At 47.5% G+C, this 26,124-nt stretch overlaps 1 protein-coding gene across 6 annotated transcripts in view; it reads right to left on the bottom strand.

Annotated features, from left to right (window-relative positions):
* The window catches only part of LOC6604707 (muscleblind-like protein 2a), an 85,252-nt gene extending 59,271 nt beyond the window's left edge, over positions 1-25,981 (bottom strand). For all 6 annotated transcript variants that reach the window (XM_026985699.1, XM_026985700.1, XM_026985701.1 and 3 more), the window contains exon 1: positions 25,724-25,981. In XM_026985699.1, the coding sequence (XP_026841500.1) occupies positions 25,724-25,912 (189 nt within the window). In that variant the 5' untranslated portion in view covers positions 25,913-25,981. The remainder of the gene's footprint in view (positions 1-25,723) is intronic.
* Positions 25,982-26,124: the final 143 nt, after the last annotated feature.

The following is a 26,124-nucleotide window of genomic DNA, read 5'->3' as shown; positions in this document are numbered from 1 at the left end:
AATAGTAGTATTTTTTGGTATTTCTTTTACCATTTTTAGTTCTTTTAAGCGATATAGAATTTTAAGAATTTGTATGACATTTTCAAAGTTTTCTGCAGTTCTCTTCTCTGCATCTCTCATGAACTATTTTTCCCACAATGCGTTTTCCAGCTCTCCTTAGGCCTTGCCTGTGGTGTCTTTCCTTCTTTGCTGTTCCTTCTCCCTGCCTCTGCGACGGATTGCCTTGCCTCTTCTCTCGGTCCGAGTATCCTTCTGTCATTGCGTCAAAATTATAATACGAATTCTTGTTCAACCATAAGCGGATTAATAGCCAGGCCTAGTCCTGGCCAGAGCTCAGATTTGTAGCAGGTCCTTGCAGCCAGTGCCTGCACCGCTCCCTCTCTCTCCCTCCCTCTCTCTGTGGCATGTGCCCCTTTGCACAACACTTTAGTTGATTAGGTTTGTGCCGCTTTGGAGTTGGTTCCACCTGCAGTCGAGTGGTCTGTGGGGCAGACGGGAGCAGCCAGTCGTCTGCCAATATTAATTCCAATAAATCAACAAGTGCATTTTTGAAATGAAGAAACTTTTGCACACTTTTTTTTTGGACAGCGAAGTGGAGAGCCCTCGAAGGAAACTTCGTTTGGGTGGGGCCCCGGCCGCGGCCCCCCCACTGTGACGGGAAAAATCATGCAGAAAATATTTGAAAAACTTTTCGCATTCGAATGTGTTTACTTAATGTATTAAAATGTTGCCGCTGCAGCGAGGGACGGGCTCGGCCTCCATTGATGAGTGATGGGCGGGCGGTGTGGGGGGGACGGGCTGTCTGTAAGACATTATACAAATGTGGCCGAGAGACTTTGTTTTATTAAAAAGCCAAAAGTGCAAACGTAAAGCAGAACTGCAGTTAGAAGAAAAGTTCAACTGTCATTTTTTTTTTTTTTTGTTTTTTGCTGCCAACTTTTTTGCTTATGAACTTTTTTTTTTGTCTCAAAGTGTGCGACGCGACTGCCGCTGTGTGTGTGTGTGTGTGCCATCATCATCATCGTCGTCGTCGGGGGCGGCACCGTTTAAAGTTTTCCCCCATTTTTCGACTTCATTTTTTTACTTCGCGCAAAATCTGAGTAAAGTTCTTCCGAAACCAATATGCGTGTGTCCTCTCTCTCCCCCTTTGTGTGTGTGTGTGTGTGTGCAGTCAAAGTTTACCCTTGGGGTGCAGGATTTCTCCCTCTTTTCCAGGGTCTTCTTTCCCTTCTTTTTTTTTTGTGCCAAATATCATTACTCTTGTCGTTTTGCTGCTTTAAGCGGTTTTCGTGAAGTCGTTTATGCCTGACGTCCATGAAAAATGTTTGGTAACCTCTTCAAGAACACCAAATATAAGAAGTTTGCCAGAAAAATGCATTAAATACTTTTCTCTTCCACACACAGAGAAATCACCGAGGGAAAATGTTGAAGGCATTGCATAAGTTTGTAATCAAATCATGTGGCAGCTCCTCCACCTGCTATTAACTTAATTAAAGGCCAACCAAGGCCAAGACTAGGGCTAATTCATGGCAAGCAATGCAGCAAATTTTGTGCATTTTGTTGACCGTACTGTGGGACTCAGATACACTCCCATATTGTGGCCGTGCGTCCTTCTTGGGTCAACATTTGCCGAGCCAAATCGAGTTGGAGTACTCCTCCTGCGCCTAATTAGTGGGTTTCTGTGGCAAGCAAGCCAGAGAGAGTGTGGCAGGTTCTAAGTAAATTATGCTTATGGTTGATCCAATTTTCTGCAAGGCTAAATGGCATACGACTGCCATTCATCCTGTGCATTCGGTGGATTCAGTGCATTCAGTGCTTTCCGAACAATGTGGTATTTGTTTAGCTAACAAACCAGTCGGATCCCCCCCGGATTTTTTTTGGTGCCGTCGTGTGGCGTTTGCCAAAAATCAAATGCAATCAGCGAAAACAAATAATGGCATAACGTGCCGTATTCGCCCATACTAAAATGGGTGTGGAATGTGTGTCGGCGGGCGGGGCAAGGGGGGAGGATGGAGGGCTGTGCAAAGTGCAAACAGAATGCAGTCGAGCTAATAAATATTGAAAGTGGTTTAAAGCAAATCGGCACAAAAAAATTCTGCAAAATCACAGTAGAAAAACAGTCGGGCAGGATAAATCAACGCGAGGAGTGCATTAAAAATGCATCGGTGTGAAAACAAGGAAAATAACGGCAGCAACGGCAGGCAATCACATTTAGTCCGCATGGAAATGCAACTTTAATTCGTGCCATCGAACATGTTTGCTTGCTAGATTAAAGCATGTTCGATCGTGTCGGCGGCGGCCGCTGAAAATAAAAGCAGGCTCGGTTGATGCGAGCCGAACCGAGCCGAACCGAAACGCAGACCGATCGACCGACCGAAATGAGCAGCAAGAGCGGCAGAGAGAGCGGCAGAGCGAGCGGTAGAGCAAGCGGCAGAGCAAGCGGCAGAGCGAGCGGCAGAGCGAGCGGCAGAGGGAGCGGCAGAGCGAGCGGCAGAGCGAGCGGCAGAGCGAGCGGCAGAGCGAGCGGCAGAGCGAGGGAGTGCGAGAGAGCGAGTGGAGGGAATGGCTTGCATTTACATCACGACTTCATGCAAGTGTGTGTGTGTATATGTGTGAAAGCTGCAGGCAGAGCCCAGTGTGCGTGTGTCCATGTGCTTGCTCCTGCTGTTGCCGCCTCCACTGGGATTTACTTTTCGTGTGCCCCCCCCGCCCCTGTTGGCACGCCGTAGAGCGATGCGCGTAAATTTAAATTAGCAGCAACACCAGGCACACAAACAAACACCCCAACACGCACACAGAGATGGGGCTCTCGGTCCCTTCGACTGAAATTACGCATACGCCACGTTGCACCACATTTTGACTACTTCATTACCATGTTTAATCAGATCATTGCGTGTCTGCCGCTTGCCTCCTGCCGCCAGCATCTGTCGCAGAGGCCAGTCCATCAGTCTCTGCCCCACGGGCCGGGGGCCCTCCCCTCTGGAAACCGCACTTTGTGCCCCCACTCCCCCTCCCCCGGCCAATCCCCCAACGTCGTCTGTTTGCTGCAATCATTTAAATGTTGTGCATTAATATTTCACACACACACACACACACACACACACACACACACACGGAGACACGGACACATGCGTTGCACGCACTGTTGCCCTGCCTCTGGCAGTCCCGTGACCCCCCCCCCCCCCCCCCCCATAGCCTGCCACCAGGCCATGGAGTAATTTCGTAGTATTAGTATTTTATATAACAATTTGGCTTAGCATAAATTTACGCATGTTTTTGCACGGTAAAACTTTGTTTTCCACATAATTGTTGGTGGCATTTTGTTGCTGTTGCCATTATTGTAATTGTTATGGTTTTCAGCTTGGAAAAGCGTCGGTCAGCGCTGGATATTGGTGGGATAATAAAGACGAGGCCCGTGGTGGGAAATTAAAGCTGAAAATTTGAAAATTCAGCCATGGAATTCCATTAAATTGGATATGGAAACGTTTCGAACATTTTGGACAATAAACGATGATTGGACGGCAATAGATAGGTTTTATTATCGATTATCGATGGACAAGGCCTGTCTAGAGCAGGCCTATCCTCTCCATTTGCCTGTAGTCCTTGTCATTGTTTGGGACTTTGCAGCGTTCACTCGGACATATGTATCCTCCGAGCCACAGCTTCCTCTCTCTCTTCCTCTCTCTCTCTCGCCGGTTGCCTTTTGTCTGATTTATGCGCATCAATAACATGCCCAAAACAACGGGCATAAATCAGGGACTAAGGAGCAAGGAGACACGCACAATGGCAGCAAACAAATATTTGACTAATTTCAAAGATACGAGAGAGCCAAACACAATGCCATAGGAGACAATGGCAGAGAGAGAGAGAGGGCAAAAGAGATGCCAAGGAGGAGTGGGGGGGGGGGGGGGGGGGGGGGGGGGGGGGGGCACGTGAACATAATTAGAAACTAGTCACTTTAATTGATAGTTAAAACAAACACAGAATAAACTGCATTATCCCTTGTCTCTGGCTCTTGCCAGGCGAAAACTTGGCACTTGCCTTGTTTATGAATGCCTTCGAGTGGGCCTCAAGCCAGTCTGGCTGTCTGGCTGTCTGCCTGTCAGCTGCCTGCTTATTTTAGCTCATCTATTTTGAATGGCAGTTGATGCAATTGTGGTCCAAACAGGAGTGGAGAGGAGAGGAGAGTGTGGCGGGGGGTGTCCTGGACGCACAGGAGTGCATGCGGTTGCCAGTCAAAATTTATTAGCTGCAGTTGCAGCATCTACCACGTATCTATCTATCTATCTTTTTACCCTCCCCCCCCCCCCCCCCCCCCCCGCACCCCTTTTGGCTGCGGTTGCACCTGCATCTTTGCCTCTGAGAGATTAATGATGTCTCTATTTGGTTTATAGAGTTGTCCAACCAAAAGAGTGTCCGAAATAGACACACGGAGAGGCTGAGAGAGACAGACACATGCTTGCCACATGGATACGCAACTAATTAGCTGTCAAAATGGTTTTATATCAACTTGCAACAGACGAGTGGCAGACTAAATGCTGAATAAATATTCGAAATTAGAGAGAGAGAGAGAGAGAGAGAGAGGCGGCCGGCTCTTTGAAATTTCGTATTTATTTCCAGCCAAAATACTGCCACAGACTCCTGGCCTCAATTTATAGATACAAATGTATCTGTATCTCTATCTGTATTTGCTTTGTGATGAAGTCAAAAAGTTTGCCCAGCGGCAAGGGGATGTGTGCATAATCGAGCGGATACAATCATTTTAATAGACACTCCGGTGTTATAATTTATATGCCAACGTTGCCCCACCATGTGGCGCCATGCCCTGCACTCGCCTTTATAAATGGCCTCTCTGGCCACCACATTCCTATGACATTTGCATATTTTTCCCAGTCTCTGTTGTGCCGCTTTTGTCTCTCTGAATGCCATTATTGTGTTAATTTTCAGTTTGAAATGCAGGCAAAAAACACACAAACAGAGCCAGGGGTAGGAAGAGGGGCGGGGGCAGGGGGCAGGACCAGGGGCAGTGGCAGGGCCGTACATATGTGCCCGAAAAGGGACAATATGGTAAATGGCAAAAAGTTTCGTACGGCTGGCAAAAACAATGTGGAATATTTGTCGCCACTGATAATGGCCATGATTACGGTCCAGAGGCTCCCAGGTGGTGGAGTGGAGGGGGGAGGGAGAAAGGTGTAAAGTTCTATCGAAACAGGACTTGTTCAACTTCTTTTTGGGGCAAACATGAAAGCCTCAAGCCGCTCTTCGGTTGAATTACGTTCATTATTGGGGTCTTTGGGGGCTACTCCAAATTTCCATTGCAAACAAACAAACACAAATGCAATTAAATAAATAGACACAATATAATTTAATTAACAATTCGTACAGAGCGGCCGGCAATCAGGAGAAACAATGGGAAATTATGGCGAAATTAAGTTGGAAAAATGGCGAAAATGGCGAAAAATTCAACGTAAAACAAATATGAAAATTATAAAAAAATTTAATTGCAGCAAAAGGGGGCATGAGTGGTTAATTTTGGTTGCAGGCATAATTATAGGGTGTGGCGCGTGTGTGTGGCGCGGACAATGGCGTGTTGCAGTGGGGAGATAAATATCAGCGATTAATTTGAAATTTATTGCAGGCATTTAATAATTTATTAGTGCGTGCAGGAGAGTCGGGCTTTGTGCCTTGTTGCTGCCGCTGCTGCCGCTGCTGTGTGTGTGGCAATTTATGTGTGGCATGGTGTGGCGTGGTGGCACCACCTTCTTGCACATTGCGCATACGCCGCATTGTACGATTCCATTTAAATTGCATGCCTGGCTGTTTGACTCTTGCCACACAGACACAGACACCGACACAGACACTACTTGCCGCAAAGTTCTGCGCGCCCCATAAATAAGTGGCTGCAACACAGCTCAATTCGAAAGTTGGCCCCCATCACCCCCCACCTCCCCACGGAAGTGCTTAACGGGTTGTTTATGCTGCGTCCAGGACCCTGCCACCTTGCACCTTCCATCAATTGCTAATCTTGGTCTAATTATTCGATACAGCCCCAGCTGTAGCCCCACCCCCCCCCCCCCCCTGTCCCCCTGTCCGCTCCACCAGATTTAAACAGAAAAAAGTTTTTAATTAAAAACTTTTTTTTTGTTTCTTTTTTTTCACCCTTCGTTTTGTTCGTTTTGTTCGTTGAATTTTTCACAATTTTTTTTTGAATTTGTCTGAGCGCAAACCGAAAGCCTTGGGGGGTGATGGGAGGGGGAGGGGTTCGGGTTTTGCCACCGCAACAGCCACTGGAAAAGCAACAGAAACAGAAAACTCGATTTGTTGCTGTGGCAGTGGCAGTGGCAGTGGCAACAATTAAAATAGCGCCACTGAGCGCCACTTCTGCTGCGGCCAGGGCGGCCAGGGCGGGGGGCGTGTCAGCATCAGCACTTAATGTCACATTTCATCAGGCCACCACCCACAGCCTTCCTGCGTGGGGCAAGTGCCCCGCGGGGGCAAATGCTTTCAAGTGTTGCTTTGCGGCTAATAAAAGAAATATGTTGCATACCTTGTGGCCAAAGGAAAACCGAGAGACAGAGAGACAGAGAGAGAGAATGCAGCAAGGCGAAAAACGCAAAGATTCTTTTGCTCGAATGAAATTCTCAAGATTTTTTCAATTGTGAAAAGGCCAAGAGGCGAATCCTTGCGATCCTTATGGGAGCAAAGGGTTCATTCCCTAGAAATTTCCCCGTTTTTCGATCAACTCCAGGCTGCATCCTTCTAATCCCTGCCGGCACTTTCTCCCTCCCCCGCGCTGCCTTGGTAATTCCCGAAATTTAATTACTCACTAATTATGCACAAATCCATCAGAATTAACCACAATTAAGTAAAAACTTTGTTGCTGCTACCCGCTGGCTCCCCCCCTACCATTTTCATTTCTTTCCGCTCTTCATTGTCCTGCCACTCGCTTCATTTCAATTATTCAATTTTACACCTTGTGGCATTTCACAGAACAAGCCAGGACTTTTCCTTCGACTCATCCCTCTCAAGTCTCGAGGGGGCAGCGGGGGTTGGGGGGAATTCTTGGGAATTTGGCAGCAGTTCTGTTTTCGCATTAATCGTTGTCGTCGAAAAGGACCAAGTTTTTCCCCCCGCGCGCCCTGGCAGGCGAGTGGCGTGGAATTTACAAGAAAACTCTCTAAATGAAAAATCGCAAAAATTCCAGCAAGAAACAAAATGGGGGACATCGACAGGAGCAGGACCAGGACCAGGACCAGGACTAGGACCAGGAGGGACGTCCTGCAATTGCGGTGACAATTGGAATTCGTTTAAGGAGTTATTTTAACAACATTTTGTGGGGTTCTGGCCCAAGAAAAGCGCCAGGAAATGCACTCATAAATATGGCACCGAAAAACCAAAGTTTTTACTCTTTTTTTTTTTTTGGGGCATCTTTCAATTGCTTAATTATGCAGAAGAATCGCGCAGGCAGGCATATTTGTTGAGTTTTCATTCTGGTTGGGGGTTTTATTTATAAAACACACACTCTCCCTCTCTCTCCCTCTCCCTCTCACTCTCGCTGGCCGCGGGCCAAATGAATTTGACTCGAAATAACATAATTTGACACGAATTTATGGTGCTCGCCCTCCCCTGTCCCCCCTGTCCCCCCCGTAAGCAGATTTCTAATTGAATTTCCCATGCAATGCCATTCGATTCCGATTTCAATTCCTTTGGTGGAAAAATGTTGTTTGAACTTTCTGGGCAGCGTAAAATTAACTCATTATAAAATTAATTAAACAATCGATGGCGCACTCAAACGAAGTACTGCGGGGACGTACGTATAATCATGTGTTTGCAATCAGTTTTCAAATCGCCCACAGCATCGAAGGACCAAAATGGTGGCCGGGCGAACAATAATGAAATCAATTTGTAATAAACCACATGGGGAAAAACGCATGAAAAACGCACACACACGGTGGCACAGTTGCACGGGTGGCACAGTGGCACGGTGGCAGTACTGTGGCCAAAGCAGCCACCGCAAAAGAGCTTTAAATTGTTGCATATTTGCCACACGCTTTAAAACCATTGACAGCGCCAGGGCCAAGCGGAGATTGTGTTTAAATAATTTAAATATTTATATGAAATTTAATTGAGAAGCTACGCGCTTCGACGGCCAGCAGCCAGCAGCCAGGGTTGGTTAACGCACTTATTCTTTCCTTCCATTCATTCATTCATTCGGTCAATCAGGCAATGAAAGGCGGGGAAACTCAACAAGAACAGAGCGGACAAGGAGCACAATGAGTGACGGCGTGGAGTGGCTGGCAATTGAGTTTCAGCTGGCCAGTGTTGGCTAATGGAAGGTACAGAAATGACACCAACAAAATTCCTGAAGATGTTTTTTGCAACTTTATGTGTTATATTTAAAACTTTATCAAAAGAGGGGTGGGGTGGGTACAGTCATTGTCATGTACATAAGGCGGGCTTACGTGTGTGTGTGTGTGCGTGGACAGGTGTGCAAGTGTTTGTGAAACACTTACCGCCCGCATGAGGAGCAACTTTGTAGACAAAACGTGCCACTAACAAAAAAAAAAAAAAACCGAGTGGATTGTGGCCCTGCCGACTAGAGGATGCCCCCAGAGCCCCCATGAAGCATATATGTATTCCGTTAGGCTATAGAGCATACCCCTCGCTACCCTATATAGAAAAAACTCACACACACACTTCCCTGAGGCTTCCCAGGGCGCGATGGCGATGTTCGTGCCCCCGCCACCTGCCACCTGCCACCGCCGTCGTTTCAAGCGCACTTGAGTCGCACATTTACGCGTGTAGCCCACACACCGCACTTTTTGCTGTCTATAATTTTCATTTTGTAACTTAATTAAGCATTTTCCTAAAGAAACAACAAATAAAGCCTCCCCCTGCACAGGCCTGGGGGGCGGGGGGGAGGCTGAAGAGCTTCACAGATCGAAGGAAGGAAAGGCAGGTGTTCCATATTCGGATTGGCTTTGGTTTTCTGGGTCTGAGGCGCAACGTAAGAGGATTCAATAGTCATTGGGAAAGGATAAACGATTGGCATTCGATAGTATTTTTGGTTTGGCTTTGGGTATTCCAATTATTTAGATCTCTCCATTTTCAATTCCAATCATAAAATCTCAAAATGTATTTAACTTTCAATTAAAATGGAATATTTTTCAATTTGAATAACTTTAGGCCTTCGTTGGGCAATAGTTTATTTTTAGTTAATTTAATATACAATTTTCATGCGGGGGGGCATGCCTCATTCAGCCTTGTAAACATGACAAACACACACACACACACACATGCAAGCCTTGGCTTGTCTTGTCTTGGGGCAAGGGGGCGGCAAGGGGGGGCAAGGGGCCAACTGACACTTGTCTGTGCTTGGCTCTGGCTCTGTTTGTTTTTGTTGTTGCCAGACATTGCATAAATGCCTTTTAAGTCGCTTTAATCTTCTTACATTTGCAGTTGTTTGCTGTTGCTGCATAATTAATTGGAGAAATAAAAATGGGGGAGCTGGATGAAGGACGACGACAAACTTGGAGACTTGACGAGTGTCAGGACTCCCCCGTCTCAGCCCCTGGTAGAGGGAAAGTGTTGCAGCAGCAGCATTCTGTTTACATTCCCCGGCAAAGGCATAAAAGGGACTCACACATTCACCGCATCAGCCCCCAGCCCCTGTCCCCGCCCCACCCACAACCCACTCTTCCTGTGCTTTGTAGCTGATTATTTTAATGAAGCATCTCTGGTCCCACCCCCAAGTGTGATTTTACTTACGAAAAGTCTGCGATAAAGCGGTTTAAACATACCTGAAAATATAAACGAAAGAAATTTATTTAGTTTTTGTTACGAAATCGAAGATTTTTGAGGGAAAACTGAGACAGGGAGGGGCGGACAAGAGCTTATGTTTGGTTTTCTGGGGCGGGGCAGATTATGCACTTCATTGTCATCACTTTTGGGGGGGGGCACCTGGCTGCTGCTCATCAGCTCAACGCCGCATGCCTCAAGGCCGCCACAACCTCCGCCAAGAGGCGGCATGGAAAGGAAAACGGGGTGGTATCTGACTCAATCAAAGCTCGAATCTCTTCACTGACTTTTCAGATTTCCCTACTTCGTTGGCGATTGATGTGCCCCAACCCCTACCCCTCCCCCTCCCCCTCCCCCTCACTCCGTAAAAAGGAAACCCGAGTCCAAGTGTCATAAAAGGAAATGTCCAACACAAATTGGTCTGCAGTTCCCAGCTGGGGGGAAACTTTAAAGCACCATCTTACAGAGGCCACAAAGTGGCAGTGTCTGCCCCCCCCCCCCCGTGACCCCCCCCCCTGTGCCCCCGACAGGGTGTTGTCTTAGCGGCAAAGCAGGAAAATCTCCACTGGGGCATCACTCAGCCGGGGTTGGGGGCGGACACTTATTTTTTGTTGGTAATCTAGTTGAATGGGCGTGGCGCTCGTCACATGTTGCATGCCGCGCAGCCCCCCGCCCCCTCGCCCATTGAGTTTTATGTGTTTGTAATTAGTTTTTCGCAACGGGTAAGCCAAGGGGGGCGTAACGGAGGGGGTGTAACGGTAACGGAAACGGAAATGAAATAGCTTGCAATCATTTTTCAAAAATTCTAAATGGAATATTTTGTAATTTCAAATTAGCGCTAAAAACGAGCTCGAAGGCGGTCCAGGGGGGAAGCCCGGCGGAGAGATAATCATAAACAACAGCAGGCGACGTCAGCGGAGGGGCGGAGGTTGGGGGGGTGGGGCTGGGGGGCGCTCATTTTTGGCCATTTACAAAATGTGCGTTAAGCATTTTTGCTTTCGTTTCCCTTTTGGGAGTTTTAATGAATTTTCCGTCCGGTTTTAAAGCTGCAAGTAATGGCCCCAGTGTTGGCTAATGCCAAAAAGGCGATTAAGTGTTGGTAAGCGGGAAAAAAGGGAGAAACTTGAAAAGATTTCCACGATTTCGTAGCCTGCCCCAAACAGGCCCCCCCCAGAAACTTCTGGAATATCATGAGACCTTCCCCCATGCCCCCCCCCCCCCCCCCCTGCTGTGCGTGCCTGCGTCATGCCGCAGACATTATCATCATCATTAAATGTCATTATGTAAATAAAATCAAATAATGGCCATCGATGCTCGGCCAAAGGGAGGAAGTATTCAATGCGGCCTAATAAAGTTTTCTGAGGGCCATGCCCCATAAATATGCGTCGACAATTCCCGCCAGGCGGCAACATCAGGCGGATTAGGCCAAAAAAGAAGGACTAAGCAAATACGAAATTAGAAGGGGGCCAGACGGGGTGGGCCAGAGGGGGGGGGGGGGGGGGGGGGGGGGGCCCAGACTCTTAAATGCCTCGCTGCGCGCAATGAATTTCTCATGAATTTATATTCAGGACGGCCTCACAGCCAAATGAAAGTAATAAGTTCCATGTGGATGCATCCACGGACTGGGTGAGGCGCCTCGCAAACGTGCGACAAACGACAATGATTACGCTTTGAGTGAGACAACAGAATGCAAAGAGTCTGCCACGGCCTCCTGCCACCTCCTGCCACCTCCTGCCGCCTCCTGCCGCCAGGTTAACTCCAATTCGAAGGCACATAATGCCACGACAATGCTGACAATGTCGTTTGCCGCCTGCCTCCTGGGCTGGGGGCCGGGGCTGCTTTGGCATTGCTTTCGTTTTCAATTTTCTCCAAGCGCTGGAGCTCCCGGCAGCAGCTGTCCAATCTACGGCTGTGCTCTGCCGTGGAAAACAATAAATATTAAAATAAAATACGTTACAGCGGGGCGAGGGCGAAGGCCAAGGCGAGCATCGTTTGGGAAATACTTTAAGCCGACTGACAGTAATTTGAACATGTAATTTGAATGTTGCCAGAGAGGCAGGAGAGGCCAGAGGCGGAGGCAGCAAAAGAAGTGGGTGTCAATGGCTGGTGGGGCGGGGGGTGTGGGCAAAATTGATTTGGGAACTACAGAAATATTTGTATTTCGCAAAAGTTTTCGCATTCCTTGTGGCTGGCCACAAAATATCTGTCAACTATCCAGGCCCAGACATCTGAAGCTCAATTTCATGGAACAACTTTACAAATTGCATAAAGCAAATGCCGCCGCCCATTCAATTAGGGGGAAGATACACAGAGATACAGATACAGATACAGATACACAGCAGGGAAAGCAAGGACTTGAGCAGGGAGCCATGGAGCACCCGAGACGAGATGCTGCTTATAATTTTATCAACTTGTATAAATATGACAAATCGCTTTATGACTTCTCACGCAGCAGGAGAGCAAATGGTTATGGACAGAGAGGGGGGAGAGAGAGAGGGGATTCTATACTAAAATAATCAAGAAAAATGTTTTCCACTAAATCAGCAGGAAAAAGGGAAAAACCAGGAGAACTTTGGCTTCTTTTTGGCTCAGGAAATGAAACCCGCAGGCGGCTGGCGACGACGACGGCAAGGACGACGACAGTGGATGACACTGTTCTGGCAGCCACCGGAACCGGGTGGGTGGAAGGGGGGGGCAGCCACACGGGCGGGGGGGGGGGTGTGCAATCTTTAACGTGCAGCTTATGCGCTTTTCCGACTGGCGACAGGACTCTACTCTGCAGCTATCGAGGATTGCCAGTGCCAGTGCCAGTGCCAGTGCCGTTTCCTTTGTGTCCTTCGCCCCCCCGCACCCCCCCAAGCCCCTTCATTTGCATAATTATGTTTCTCTTTTTTCCTCCCAGAAGCTCTGTCTGTGTGGCAGGTTTTCGTTTTCTTCATACGCAAGGAAACTTCTGGGTAAATTGAGCGTTTAATTTGCTGGCCCAATATTTGAGGGAAAGTTAATTAGTGCGGGGAAAAGCCAGAGATGGGCTCCCTCTGTCTCGATAACAAATCGTTTTTCATCGACAATCGGCGATAATTCAGCTCTACCTTGGGGGATATCCTCCCTCTGCCTCCCCCCCCTGTTGCCTGCTACACAATTTTGTCACTAATCCGGGCAATAAGATTGTTTAATTTTGCGCTAAACTTAACGCTTTTCTTTGCCTTCAGGCCTTTCGGCTTTTCCTTGGGGCAGCTCCCTTTCTTTCCTTTTTGGGCAGCTCCTCCCCCGCTGTTTGCTGTTATTCTGCTGGCGTGGCTTGTTTTTGTTGGCCCCGCACCCCCCCTCGTGCCACGGGAAGAGGCACGGCACAGACAAAGCTATGCAAATTGAGGCACAAGGGGCGGTACACCTGCCGGTCGTGGTCCTGGTCCTGGCTCTGGTCCTGGTCCTGGTCCTGGTCCTGGTCTCGTATGCTTTGGCATACATTACGCTACCTCCATCGTCTAGTAAATGTAACAATATACTAGGAATACGTATCCCCCCCCCCCACCGCCCCTGCTGCCTTCTTTATTTGCGCGTCAGGATCCATGTCCTCGTGTGTGTGTGCCTCATTTCGTTTGATTTCGTGCCTGTCCTGGGCTTTCTATAGATTCTGTGTGTGTGCCTTTCCCTTTCTCCATTTCTCCCTTTGTGTGTGATAATAAATTTGCCCATGGTCGGGGTCTCCTTTAGCCATTTTGCTGCTCCTTTCCTTTTTCTTTACCTTTTTTTTTCTCTTCATTTCTTTGGGGGGGTTTTTTTTTTTTTGTTGTATGCAAACAAAGCTCCTTCTCTGTTTCTCTTGCTTTCTCCTCGCTCGAGTGTATGCAAATATTTGAGTTTTAAGTGTGTTTGCCACACACACACACACACACAGACACACAGACACAGGGCTGAGGCAAGCAAAATTAAAAACCGAAACAAATGAAGCAGAAAAGATGCAAGAGTCCCCCTGCACCCCCTCCCCCCGCCTTTCGTAATTTCCTACCATTGCTCACATTTGTTCATTTTGTTTCAATAAATGTGAAAATTATTAAATTAAGTGAGTGCCCTTCCCCCCCCCCCCCCGCTACTGCCACCCCCCCCCCCCCCCCCCCCCGAACATATGTGGCAGCACTCTCATCCTTCTCGGGAAAGTGGTTTTATGTTTATAAGCAAATAAATTACTGTGTAAATAGGTTAGATTCCCGCCTCAACCTCTCTGGGGAGCTGCCACCTTCCCACTCTCAGCCACTTCTGCCACTTCATTTTCCTTGGAAAATGCCTGCCTGGGGCCCGCCAAAAACAACAACAACGACGACTGCTTCTGGGACTCTTTCTTGTGTGTGCGGCGGATCTTTGGGGATTTTGGGGCCTCCTTCTAATTCCGACATTGCATTTAATGTGACAATTAAATTTCATTTTGAATAAAATATCTGTATAAATCCTTGCGGGACCTGGCGGCAAATGTAAATGTGTTTTTGTTGGTCGTGGAAAAATCTCCCAAGAAAATTATTTAGTTAGGTGTGTAAAAAGACAAGGAGGGGCGGGGGAGGGTAGAAGTGGCCGAGTTTGAGGCAAATGTTAAAGGCTGAACAAAGCACAGATCAGAGCAATGTTAAAGATAACAGGCTGTTAACCGGCAAGGGAAAATGTTACACACCGAAGCTCCCACAGATCACTGCACTGTTAAAGTTACCAGGCTGTTAGCCTGAACTGTTAAAGGCTGAAGCTTACAGACCGAAGCTCCCAGAGATCAAACAAATGTTAAAGCTAACAGGCTGTAAGCATGCACTGCAAAATGTTACACTCCGAAGCTCCCACAGACCAGAGCACTGTTAAAGTTACCAGGCTGTTAGCCTGAACTGTTAAAGGCTGAAGCTCCCACAGATCAAACCAATGTTAACGCTAACATGCTGTTACTGGCAACTGTTAAAGGCTATAGACGCTCTTTATCGATTAAAGTCGACCAAAAGTAAATGAAATCCACTTTCTTGGCCAAATAGCAACGGTAGACAGCTCGAAAGGATGCCACTTCTCTGAAACTTAAGGCAAACAAATGTCTATTCGTCGTAATGTTGGTTAAGCTCGCATTTTCCCTTAGTTTTCCTCCTCAATAAGCACATTTCTAATCATTTCGCAACGTGACACATACAGCCACCTCAAGCGCACACAGACGCACACAGACTCCTGCCACTCTGCCACTCTGCCACTGCGGCAGCAACCGTTTGACACTTGCGAGAATTTGTGACAGTGGAAAATGATAAATTCCCACCCACACACCCCCCCCCCACACCCCACACCCCCCCCCACACCCCACACCCCCTGTGTTGGCAATGAGAAATTATCAAATAAACTGTAGAAATAATTACAACGACAGAGAAGGGAATGAAAGCACAGAAATTGTGGCCGCCCCACCGAAAAATGAAAGGAAAGTAATTAAAAAGTGCGAAAGAAAACAGCTACAACAACACCCCCCAAAAATGATGGAAAAGAAGTGAAAAATTAAAACGATAACCGGAGAAATTTTGTTGACGCTTTCCATTAAGCTTAAAGGCGGGCTGACTGGCTGTCAGCGAAAGGATTTAAGCCAGAAGTAATGATAATAATAATAATTATGAGTGAGAGACAGATTGTCACAAGTTCTCAGGAGTGGAGGCGGGGAGGAGCCAACCTTGCAAGGAGGTCGCCCCCAAATGGTAATGAGAACTACTTAAACGAGGGGGTGGCAGAGACACCATCCTGCCACTCTGCCATCCTGCCCTCCTGCCATCCTGCCATTCGTCTGCCTGCCTTTCAACGTCCTTACTCAACCACTTGAGGCTGTCTAAGGATGTGGCTGTGTGTCCCTCTCGAGTGTAAGGTAAACAGAAAACACACACACACACACAGGTGGGAGTAAGGTGACTCAAGGACACATTTCCTTGGCTTTGTGGCTGTCTGTGTGTGCCCGCCTCTTGAAACTATTATAAATGTTGACAATAATGGCTTTTTAAGCCTATTTTCCAACACTCCGGAAGTCTGTCGTCCCCCCCCCCCCCCAGACACCTGTGCGTCCATAAATGTCATCGGAATGAATTCATTATAGCAGGCCCGCCTCCCGTCTGTGGCATGTGGCATGTGGCAAGTGGCAGAAACGTGTGATATAGAGAGCAGGAAATCGTTTTGTTTGGCTTAACGATTAATCAACGTTTGTGATTGGAAAATGGAAAACTGCCCGGCCAGCCTGTTTTTAATTGGGCTCCAAAGCTTACACGCTTACACGCGTATTAACATGGCCAACAGGAGGCGGCTCGATTCGCGATTCATTTCGCTTCGAGGAAGAGGAATAGCCAGAGACAGCGTTAATCCATAAGCCAGAAAAGCCAAGCATATGCAAATCATGTTTGACAGACATGGAAAATGGGAGGATGTGGGGAATGGGAGGGTGGGGGGGGGGGGGGGGAAGTCCCCAAGACCCGGCAATCTATGATACATGACTTTGTGCAGAGATTATAATGCCCGCCGATTGTTTAATCGCTTGGAAAGTGATGGAAAAGTCGGTCACCCACTGGCTGGGCTGGGGTGGGGCTGTGGCTGTGGCTGGGGCAAGTGGAAAGCCATTCGAGTGTGGCACAGTTAATATTTCCATATGCCACAAAGCGATAATGGGATTAGGGCTCCAGCGTAGGACTTGGAGTTGCTACTGCCTTCAGCCACAGCTTCAAGGACATTCTCTACAAAAAGAGGAGTACTTTTAAAGGATTGCAATCTTTTGGGTCTCGAAACCTCTTTGGACATCCATTAATCGGACAGAATTGGATAATATTTGAGCAGAGATTCGTCCGTCTCATGGCAGCCAGCTAATAGTCGCTCTCGAAACGCCAACAGCCATGAGAAAAGCTTGTTGATGCAACACTTGAGCAATCAATAAGCCAGCAGCAGCCTCTCTCTGTGCGGCACAACAATGGCCAGGCTAATGCTTTTTCCTATCCAAAAAAAGCAACACCCAATCCCCTGTCCCCCCCCCGCCCAAACCAAGCGTTGAACCAACACTGAGTGATATAAATATGCGACCATTTCGAGGACAGTGCGGCGCCAGATAGATAGATGGATGGGGGGGCTGACGGGGAAGGGCTGCCAGGCTGCAAGGATAGTTATAAACAGTAAAAATGTCTAAAACGTTTGCCAATCCTAGGGATAAAAATCTCTACCCCCACGCACCCCCCTCCCCCCACCCCTTTGTGCCGCCCACAACAAACAAACGACAGTAAATCATTCTCAGCAGCCGAATGCCGAATGGGATTGTGCCAAGAGTGACGGCAGAAGAGGAAAGACTAGTTCCATTTAGATTTTTTATTGTTGTCGCCATATCTCTCTCCACGGCCCTGCCACCAGCCCCAGCCACTGCCACTGCCCCTCTGGGGAGGAAAGAGGACTGGGACTTTTGCCTACTTTGTGCTGCGACAGTAAACATACCGAAATGCTTTTTGAATTGTAAATCTTGTACCCATTGCGAGGAGGGTATAAGGATTTTGGAGGAATGCACAGAAAAATCAAATAAATACAGCGGCAGAGTGTTCGTAATTATTCTTTTGGAATGGGGGGGGGGGGGGGGGGGGGGGTTCTTGCTTTTAGCAAGGCTTACTCAACCCCAGGCCTGAAACCCAAAAATTGTATCGTGAAAACTGCGTTAACAACAGACTAGAGCTTCCACAGATCACAGCAATGTTAAATCTAACAGTCTGTTACCCGGCACTGGCAAAGTTAAATGCAGTACATAGCGGAGAACAGATCACTGTTAAAGCTAACAGGCTGTTGCCCGGCGGCACTGGCAAATGTTAAAGCCAGAACATAGCAGAGAACAGATCACTGTTAAAGCTAACAGACTGCTGCCCGGCGGCACTGGCACCAGAAACTTGCCCATAAAAGAGCAATGTTAAACCTAACAGTCTGTTACCCTTCTAAGCAAATGCTAAATTTAACAGAAAGCAAAGCCGTTCTGCACAAGAGACAATGTTAATTCCAGTAACATAATCAATATGCCGCTTCCTAGCCTCTAGCAGGGTAGGGTATCAAACACGTCGAACCGCTCGTGTTCAATCTTGTTTGCTTGTTTTCTCGCCACTTCGACTGACATCTCTGGATCTCTGGTGCTCCTCCTTCCTGGTCCTGGTCCTGCTCCTGCTACTGCCAATGACGTTTGTCGATGAGTTCCTCTTCCCGCTATCTCTGATGAGCGTGATTGAATTGATTTTCTATTTTTCTCCCTGGCTTTGCGCCTCCCACCACTCCCACTCCACTCTTGGCCATTGTTGCTGCGCCACTTTGCTGATGGATATCAATTGAAATGCTTAAACAGGCGCTTTGCGCATTTTCAATTTTTAGTCGCTCTCCACACGGACAAAAAATAAAAAAAAAAAAAAAAAGAAAAAGGGAAATAAATGGGAATTTATATATATAGTAGCAAACGCGTATCTGTGTATCTATGCGATGGCAAGATATTTGTTGATTTTAGCTTAAATTGTGCTGTCAGGCCAGAGGTTGGGGGGGGGGGGGAGAGAGAGAGTAGCTCGATATTGATTTCGCCCACACGCAAGTGCCTCAAAACGAAGCCAAATTGACGGAAGTAATCCATTGATTGCTACCGACTATTTTTCATCCCAATAAGGAATTTTCCTCTTGGATCTACGGGGTTTATTTATCTGTTAAAGGATCGCAAATATCTCTCCACCTTAAACAGGATATTTTTCAAAAATTTCTTCCTGTCTTTGCTTTTATTCAATAAAAATACTTAATTTCCTTTGGGCCAAGCAATTCCCCAGGAACTGCTGGCCATTCCTCATCTTTAAATATGCAAATTTTTGGGGGCCGGGACCCTGGCAGTGGCATTCTTTGTTCCCTCGATTCAAGCATTTATCGATTCCATTGTTGATTAGCATTTCGTGCCACTCCAAATAGTGTCCTTTGCTTCATTTGATTTTGCCCCAAGAGGAAGGCAAACAAACAAAGCAGAGGAAAGAGGCCAGACCCGATAAGGTTTCGTCAACCCCTGGAATGTGATAAGCACCTGTCCCTGTCCCTGCCCCTGCCCCTGCCCCTGGCCCTGCCCCTCTGGCACCTCTGTGTAATTTGATGAGCCTGAAGTCCCGCCATCCCAAAACTATTAAGTAAATTGAATATCTTTCTATATTTGGTTTATTTTCTTAGGGAGAAACCCAAACCCAAACCCAAAGCAGAGACAGGACCTTTAGCCGCATCCAAAAGGACTTCAGCTCTAAATTACACTAATGGACACCGAAATGTAACCGAAGCAAACTTTTCAGATGAACTGCAAAATCTGCAGTCGACAGAGACAGGGGGGTGGGGGGGGGGGAGTATGGAAATGCAGATGGAAAATAGAGATGGATACCCCATGTAGTCATCATCATCATCATCGTCGTCGTCGTCATGAGCCTGGGCTAGGCGCAGAGGGGGGGTCTACGGGGGGGGAGGCGGATGGAGACTGGTCTAAATAGCTGCGCTTCAAGTGTTGGCCACAAAATGTGTGCACAAGCAAACTTTTGACCATAAATTATGGCATTTATTCAAAAGGCAAACCCTCCTATGACTCAGACAGCCAGTCCGAGAGCCAGCCGGAAGTCCAAGGGGAGTATTATCCCCCCTCTACCCTCCGCCCCCCCTCCCTAGTTCATCCTTTCATTTATTAGCCCCCGAAAAACTTGAATCCCAATTGACAGACAGACTCGAAATTTGACCGCCAGGCAAAAGGCATAGAGAAATTGAAATTCGCTCTGGGATTGGAACGAGGGGGGGGGGTGTAGAGGGGGTGGAGGGGTGCTCGGGTTAACTGCCGCTGCAGCAGCTGTCATGTAAAGCTCATTTAACAATGGCAGGCAAGGCTTCAACAACGTGCCCCCCACACTACATCGGCAGCATCATCGCAGAGGCAGAGGCAGTGGCAGGACCGTAGAATGTGGAACGGCAAAAGCATAAAAAGCGCAAGTTGTGCCATGGCGCGTGCAACTTGAAGGCGCGCTTGCCGCATGCCGCAGCTTCATTAAAATTGCAGCAGAAACGAAAGAAAAGGATGAAAGGAGGCACTGTGGCAGTGGCAGTGGCTGTGGCAGTGGAGACGTTGGCAAACGAAGTGCCTCCCAAGATGGCCTAACGACCGTCAGCGCACAATGGAGCGAACAAAGCGGATGTGTAAGGACACCGCCATCACCACCACCCCCAACGACGACGACAACAACATGGAACACTCCACACGGTGGAGCCGCATTGCGGGGGTTCGAACAGTGGGGAAAAACCGCTCATTGAACCCCCATCGAAAGGGCAATCGATAGCTAATCGATAGGCGATCTGTAGAGGAGTCCAAAACCCCCCAAAAAGCTGCGAAATATATGCCAATATTTGCCTAGGAATTGAGGCCTTTGGGCCCACTGTCTCTCAGCCAGGCAAAGACGCGAAAGGACCTCCAAGGAACGCGACGAGGACATCTCGCGTGACCTGAATTATTGGTGGCATATTGCCACTCATTGACTTTGCCGCAACGCCGGCGGCACAAGGAGAATGCGCCAAATGGAAAAGAAGGAGACGGAGACGGAGACCGAGACAGGACTAGAAGCCGGCAGGACCTTTAAGAGTTTGACTCGGGCAAACAATTTGCTGTGCAGCCGCAAGTTCTTTAATCAATTTCCCTTCAAAAATGCAACAGTCCAAGACAAAGAGGATCCGCAGAGCTCTGTGGAGCAACAGGACGAAGAGTCCTTGCGACAACAGCGACAACATTGCAGTTTAATAATGTGTAAAGCCAGAGTTATTTGATATGCCCAAACAGTGGGCGTGGCAGGGCTGTATCTGTATCTATAGCCCTGGTATACGTGCCCCTCCTTTGTGCTGCAATTCTATGCTTTTCTTTCTTGAATTTATTGGGTTTTTTTTCGCCACAAAAATTGAAAATAAATTGAATGACGTTTTTATTGAACTCGATTTTCGTTGCGGCAAACGTGTCGCCTCTTAGACAGGCGTGGCAGGCACTGAGGTGGCAGAGACGTCTCAAGTTGTTGACGGTTTTCGACTAGCTTTAAGCCGGCAGCCTTTCGTCTTTGATTTAAACGGGAAATATACATTGTTTTCGCTGGATTGTAATCCCATTGCCATACATTCTGCCCGACGCGTTAATCCAATTTCAATCAACAAACACTCTGCCAGTCAATCAAAGTCGCTCGAGCTGCAGAATTATTGCCCCAAAAGAGTAAATATCTGCTCCGATCTGGGCCGTCTGGCAGCTGATTGACACTCGTATGAATATATAATCCTTGGGACAGAAGGAGTCCAACGAGTGGAAATCTTTTGGCGCATTTCCATATGCAAGTTTCCCGGCACTGCATTAACGGGTATATTTCTTGTCGCTAACTTTGCCGCCGCCAGCCCTGCCTCGTCCTTTTGTTTTGTGGCCCACGAAGGGAGGAGGCGAAAGTCTGGCGCCCGAGTGCAATTTGTCAGGCTCGTGACTGCTTCTCCAGGGAGGCAGACGGCGAGAGAGAGTACTGGCCGACCCATTGGGCTCGCTCTCCCTCCATCTTGGCCCGCTTCATTTGTTGGCTTAAGTAACTTAACAACTTTACGCTTGCAGCTCGCGTACGCGATGCGATGCGATGCGATGCGACTCCTACGGCAAGGCAGTCGTCCTCCTCTTGTTTATATTGATAATGTGTCATTTATTTTATTTAAGGCATGCCCGCCGCCGCTCGATTTGCAGTCACGTCCTGGCCTGGCAGGGTCGGAGACGGCAGCACCGAATGAATTGTGTTTCAGCAACTGCGAAATGGCTCCACACACACACACACACACACACACAGACATGTGCGTGTGTGCAAGGACATGCCACAACTTGCTGTTGCATAATGCATTAAGTGCTGGGGAGTCCTGGAAGTCGAGGAGCCGTCGCTCTCTGCTGAGTTATTGACTTGAAGTTTGTTGCGGAATTTCCAAGTGCAACGCGTGTAAGGCATAACAAATTAGGCGGGGACCACCCCCCCAACCCCACACCCCCATCCCCATCTCGGCAGGTGCCTGGAGCTCACAAAAGATACGAAATCTGTATCTGTATCTGTATCTGTGACAGCAGCGATCTTTGTCTGATTTTCTCCTTCTTTCGCTCCTCAATTACGAATATTATTCATTGCAATTTCCATTGACAGTCGTAAAGTTTTCTCTTGTCCCCCCCCCTCTCCCCCTTGGCCCGCCCCAAACGAATATGAATATAATTTGGAATTTTTATTTGGAATTTCTTTGGGTCTTTTCTTCTTTGGTTTGCTTTTGTCGCCATTCACTTCTGCTGCTGCTTATTATTATTATCGATTTCAATGCCAGAGAAAGATACTCGTACAACAAATAGAATTACAAATAATTGGATGACATTGAATACTTTCGAAAGGAAGGAGGAGGTCCATCCTCGTTGTCCCTTGTTGTCTTTCAAATGTAATTATCCGAAAGTATATCCGATACAGGATATTTCAAGCGTCAACTACAAGAAGTGGAATCCCAAAGAGAGAGGCGGAGGGGGAAGCGGAAGAGTTGCCATTTTCGTTTTTCTTTTGTGGGGCGGCATTTTCATTCTTTCTCATAATTTGCATGGCACGGGAACTTGACTTTTGTTGCCCAGAGAAAGAGAAAGGAAAGCGGAACAACGGGTGACAGGGCGCCACGGGAGGGGGGAGGGGGGGGCACAGAAAATATGTTGCAGCGGCACTGCTGGGGAAAATATAATAGAAAAATAAGGTGCCACACAATATGGCCGAGAGCTTTACAGTTGGTTAAGTAGCAAAAGCGCGCAGCGGCGAAAGGACGCGCAGGAAAAGCGCCGGATAAAGTGGCATAAGCACCAGCCAGCCCGCCAGCCCAGAATGGGCGGTGGTGGGGGGTGGCAAGGCGGTTGCCCGTGGCATTGTAGGCTGGGGCTTGGGCGCACAGCGCCAGAGCATGGCGTGAAAATTGTGTTGACAAGAAAATTATAAACCGGAAAATGTTTTATGTTGTGGCTATGCGATTTTTCTCATTCTCATTCTCAGTCTTCATCTCCTTTCTCCCCTTGCCACACACTTTCACTCCTTTCGAGCCCCCTTGCGCTCTGGGCTCCCTGGGCTCTCGAGTGCCTTTTAAAGTTTCACGACGGCTCATTGTGGCAGAATTAAATTGAGGGGAAATTGCCAATGAAATGATGCCAATTTTACCAAAGGGTCAGGAGGTCGTCAGGCAAAAGGCAACGCTTGGCCGAGCTAAAAGCAATTCGCGCTTTGGGATAGAGGCTAATCCGTACAGATTGTGCGTTGAACGAGAAACCCCGAATATCTAAACGGATAAGTCCGGATATAACTTATCCACTACGGATAGACATCTTTGCCACATAGATGGCTTTCTAGTGATTTTAGACCCAACCGGATAAGCACGGATAATGATATCCTACATTTTTAAAGCTATTTCTCTGCCAGGACAATCTCGGATAACGATATTCCACCTCCTAAAACCTGTTGGATTACATTTTCTGTGCACGGATAAGCCCAGATATACTTTATCCACTACGGATAGATATCTTTGCCACAAAGATGGATTTCTAGTGATTTTATACCCAACCGGATAAGCTCGGATAATAACGTACTTCATTTTAAAAGCAATTTCTATGCATTCGATTTGAAGAAAAGTGTGGCATACCTCTACGGATAAGTTCGGATAAATATTTCCAAATTTTCGCAAACGGATAAGCCAGGACAATCTCGGATAGCGATATTCCACCTCCTAAAACCTGTTGGGATAGGTTTTCTGTGCACGGATAAGTCCGGAAATACCTTATCCACTACGGATAGATATGTATCTTTGCCACATAGGTGGCTTTAAAATGATTTTATAACCAACCGGATAAGCTCGGATAATGATGTCCTACATTTTAAAAGCTATTTCTATGCCAGGACAATCTCGGATAACGATATTCCACCCGGATAAGCCCGGATAACGTTATAACCAACACTCTGGTGCCTTATGAACAGCTTAACTCGTTCTAAACTCAATATAAGGCACACGTTCAGCCTCGGATAACACACTTGCCACCGCCATTGACCCAATTTCCACTTGAAATTCTACTTTAAGTTGAGCTGCCAGTTGGAAAGTCTACAATGCGGCAACGTGGCTATAAATTAGTGTCGTGGCCGCACAGTAAAATAAAAAAAAAGAGGTTGTCAGGACGAAAAATGTACGTGCACAGGAGCCTATGGCATATATGTAGGCTTTGCCTGCTTCTCAGCCGCCATTATGTGTACAGTACATAGTCGGAGTGTGTGTGTGTGTGTGAGTGCTGGTGGTTACTTGCCTCTGGTTACGTTTAAGTTCGTTATGCATTTAAACCCTCAGCACGCACACACAGGGGACGACAAAAAGAGGTGAAAATGAATGCAAACACACTCTGGCCAACAATTACAACACTCAAAGGCAAAAAGAGAGAAGGAGAGAGAGAGTGAGAGAGAGAGGGAGAAAAGAAAGCGAGGGAAATTGCCCGGCAATTTTACTGCATAGTTAATTAATAGGATAACACAATTAATTTGTGGGCAATGAATGTCTGAGCTTTATTTGCACCCTGTACCCTGTACCCAGTACCCTGTACAGGGCCAGCTGTTGCCACAAACAGATGGAATATGTGCGAAAAAAAAGGACCCTAGATGTGTTTTTGGGAAATGATTGATGGCACTGAGGGCCCTGGCACTCTAATACATTCATTCATGGGCAAACAAAGGACCTGCATGCCCGGACCCAGGCAGTGGCTCAATTAACGTTGTGGCCTCTGTCGCTGGGGCGTGAAACGAAGAAGGACCAGCCCCGCCCCCCGCCCCATCCTGCACTCGACAGCAACGAGCTACTTACCAAACAGCAGTTTTAACTATTGTTTGCACACTCGACTCGAGTGGGCAGACGGGGGGCGTGGGTGGGCCCCGAACTTTAAGGCTTGAAACGCTTTTTTGGGGCGGCTGGGCTGGCGAAACGCCTAAAAGGCGGCAGCACAAAAATTTACAAAAACCTAATTTTTTTTATGCTGTCACAAAATTTGAGTGCCCGTCGAGGAGCGCGATAATGATGATTATGATTATGGCCAGGGCATTTTGTCAGCATTATGTTGTGTATACATAAAATACTTCACTTTAGGTGGCCATTTTTGTTCCCTAAAACAAAAAGCTTAATAAAGAAAACAACTACATTGTTCCGGGGGTTTCTGCTCTGCGGCCATTGTCCTGCGAGCTGTTTGAAACCCTTTTAGGCGCTTTTTTTAGGCGGGACTTAGATGTAGGTTCTTAAATAAGTTCTTAAATTTAGTATCAAATGAGCTTTACCTGCAGATTGTCCATGGCTAAGTGTGGCGCGGCCTAAAAATCACTCGAATTATACGGTTTATTGCTGGAACACTCTCTTAATTGTTCTAAAAGCTAAAGCTCGCTACTCGGGACTCAAGCACACACGAAAGCCTCAAAAGCTTGCTTTGATCGCGCTCGCAGGCATTAACAGAGACAGACAGAGAGAGAGAGACAGAGAGAGACAGACAGAGAGAGAAGGAGGGACAGCAGCCGGACTAAAGCTTCAACTAGATATAGTAGTGTGTATAGTAGATATATATATATATGTATATGGAAGCACAGAGATACCATAAAAACAAAATGGAGTAAAAGCACAAAAGCACAAACAACAAAAGCGAGACAAGATCAGTTTTATTTCTTTTTGAGAGGTGGGGGGGGGCCCTAAACGAAATCTGGGTGGGTTATATTTTATTTTGAGGTGAAAAATCATAAAGCTTACAATCTACAATCCACAAGAAGCAAAAGTCGGGGGGTATGGACTGGGGTTGTGGGGTGTGGGGGTTGGGGGTCATTGTTGGTGGTTTGGGGCATATACTGACCTTGATGCTGTCGTAGCAGGCGGTGACCTTGCCGTTCTGTACCTCCACATTGGCCGGTGGATGGGCGAACTTGCATTCGGTGTCCTGGCGCGAGCACTTGTTGCGCTGAAACTCCCGACAGACCTCCAGCTGGAGCCAGCGCGAGTCCTTGGCGTTGAACAGGCTGTTCATATTGACAACGTTGGCCATTTGATCGTTGTATTCGACAGATACAGATACAGATACAGATACAGATACAGATATTGTATGTATATATGTATATATATGGATAGAGATTTGTCTGTGTGTGTGTGTGTGTGTGTGTCTGTGTGTGTCTACGGCTCTAGGATAGCTTTCAAATAGACTTTAGCTTAGACTTTAGCTGGCGACTAGAACGCGTTGGTTTTTCTTCTGTTTCTTCT

The sequence above is a fragment of the Drosophila persimilis genome, unplaced genomic scaffold, assembly GCF_003286085.1.
Source record: "Drosophila persimilis strain 14011-0111.01,24,50 unplaced genomic scaffold, DperRS2 tig00000002-arrow-pilon, whole genome shotgun sequence".
NCBI classification, from domain to species: domain Eukaryota; kingdom Metazoa; phylum Arthropoda; class Insecta; order Diptera; family Drosophilidae; genus Drosophila; species Drosophila persimilis.
Note: the sequence above shows the minus strand (reverse complement) of the source record. Positions and strands in the feature narration are given on the sequence as shown.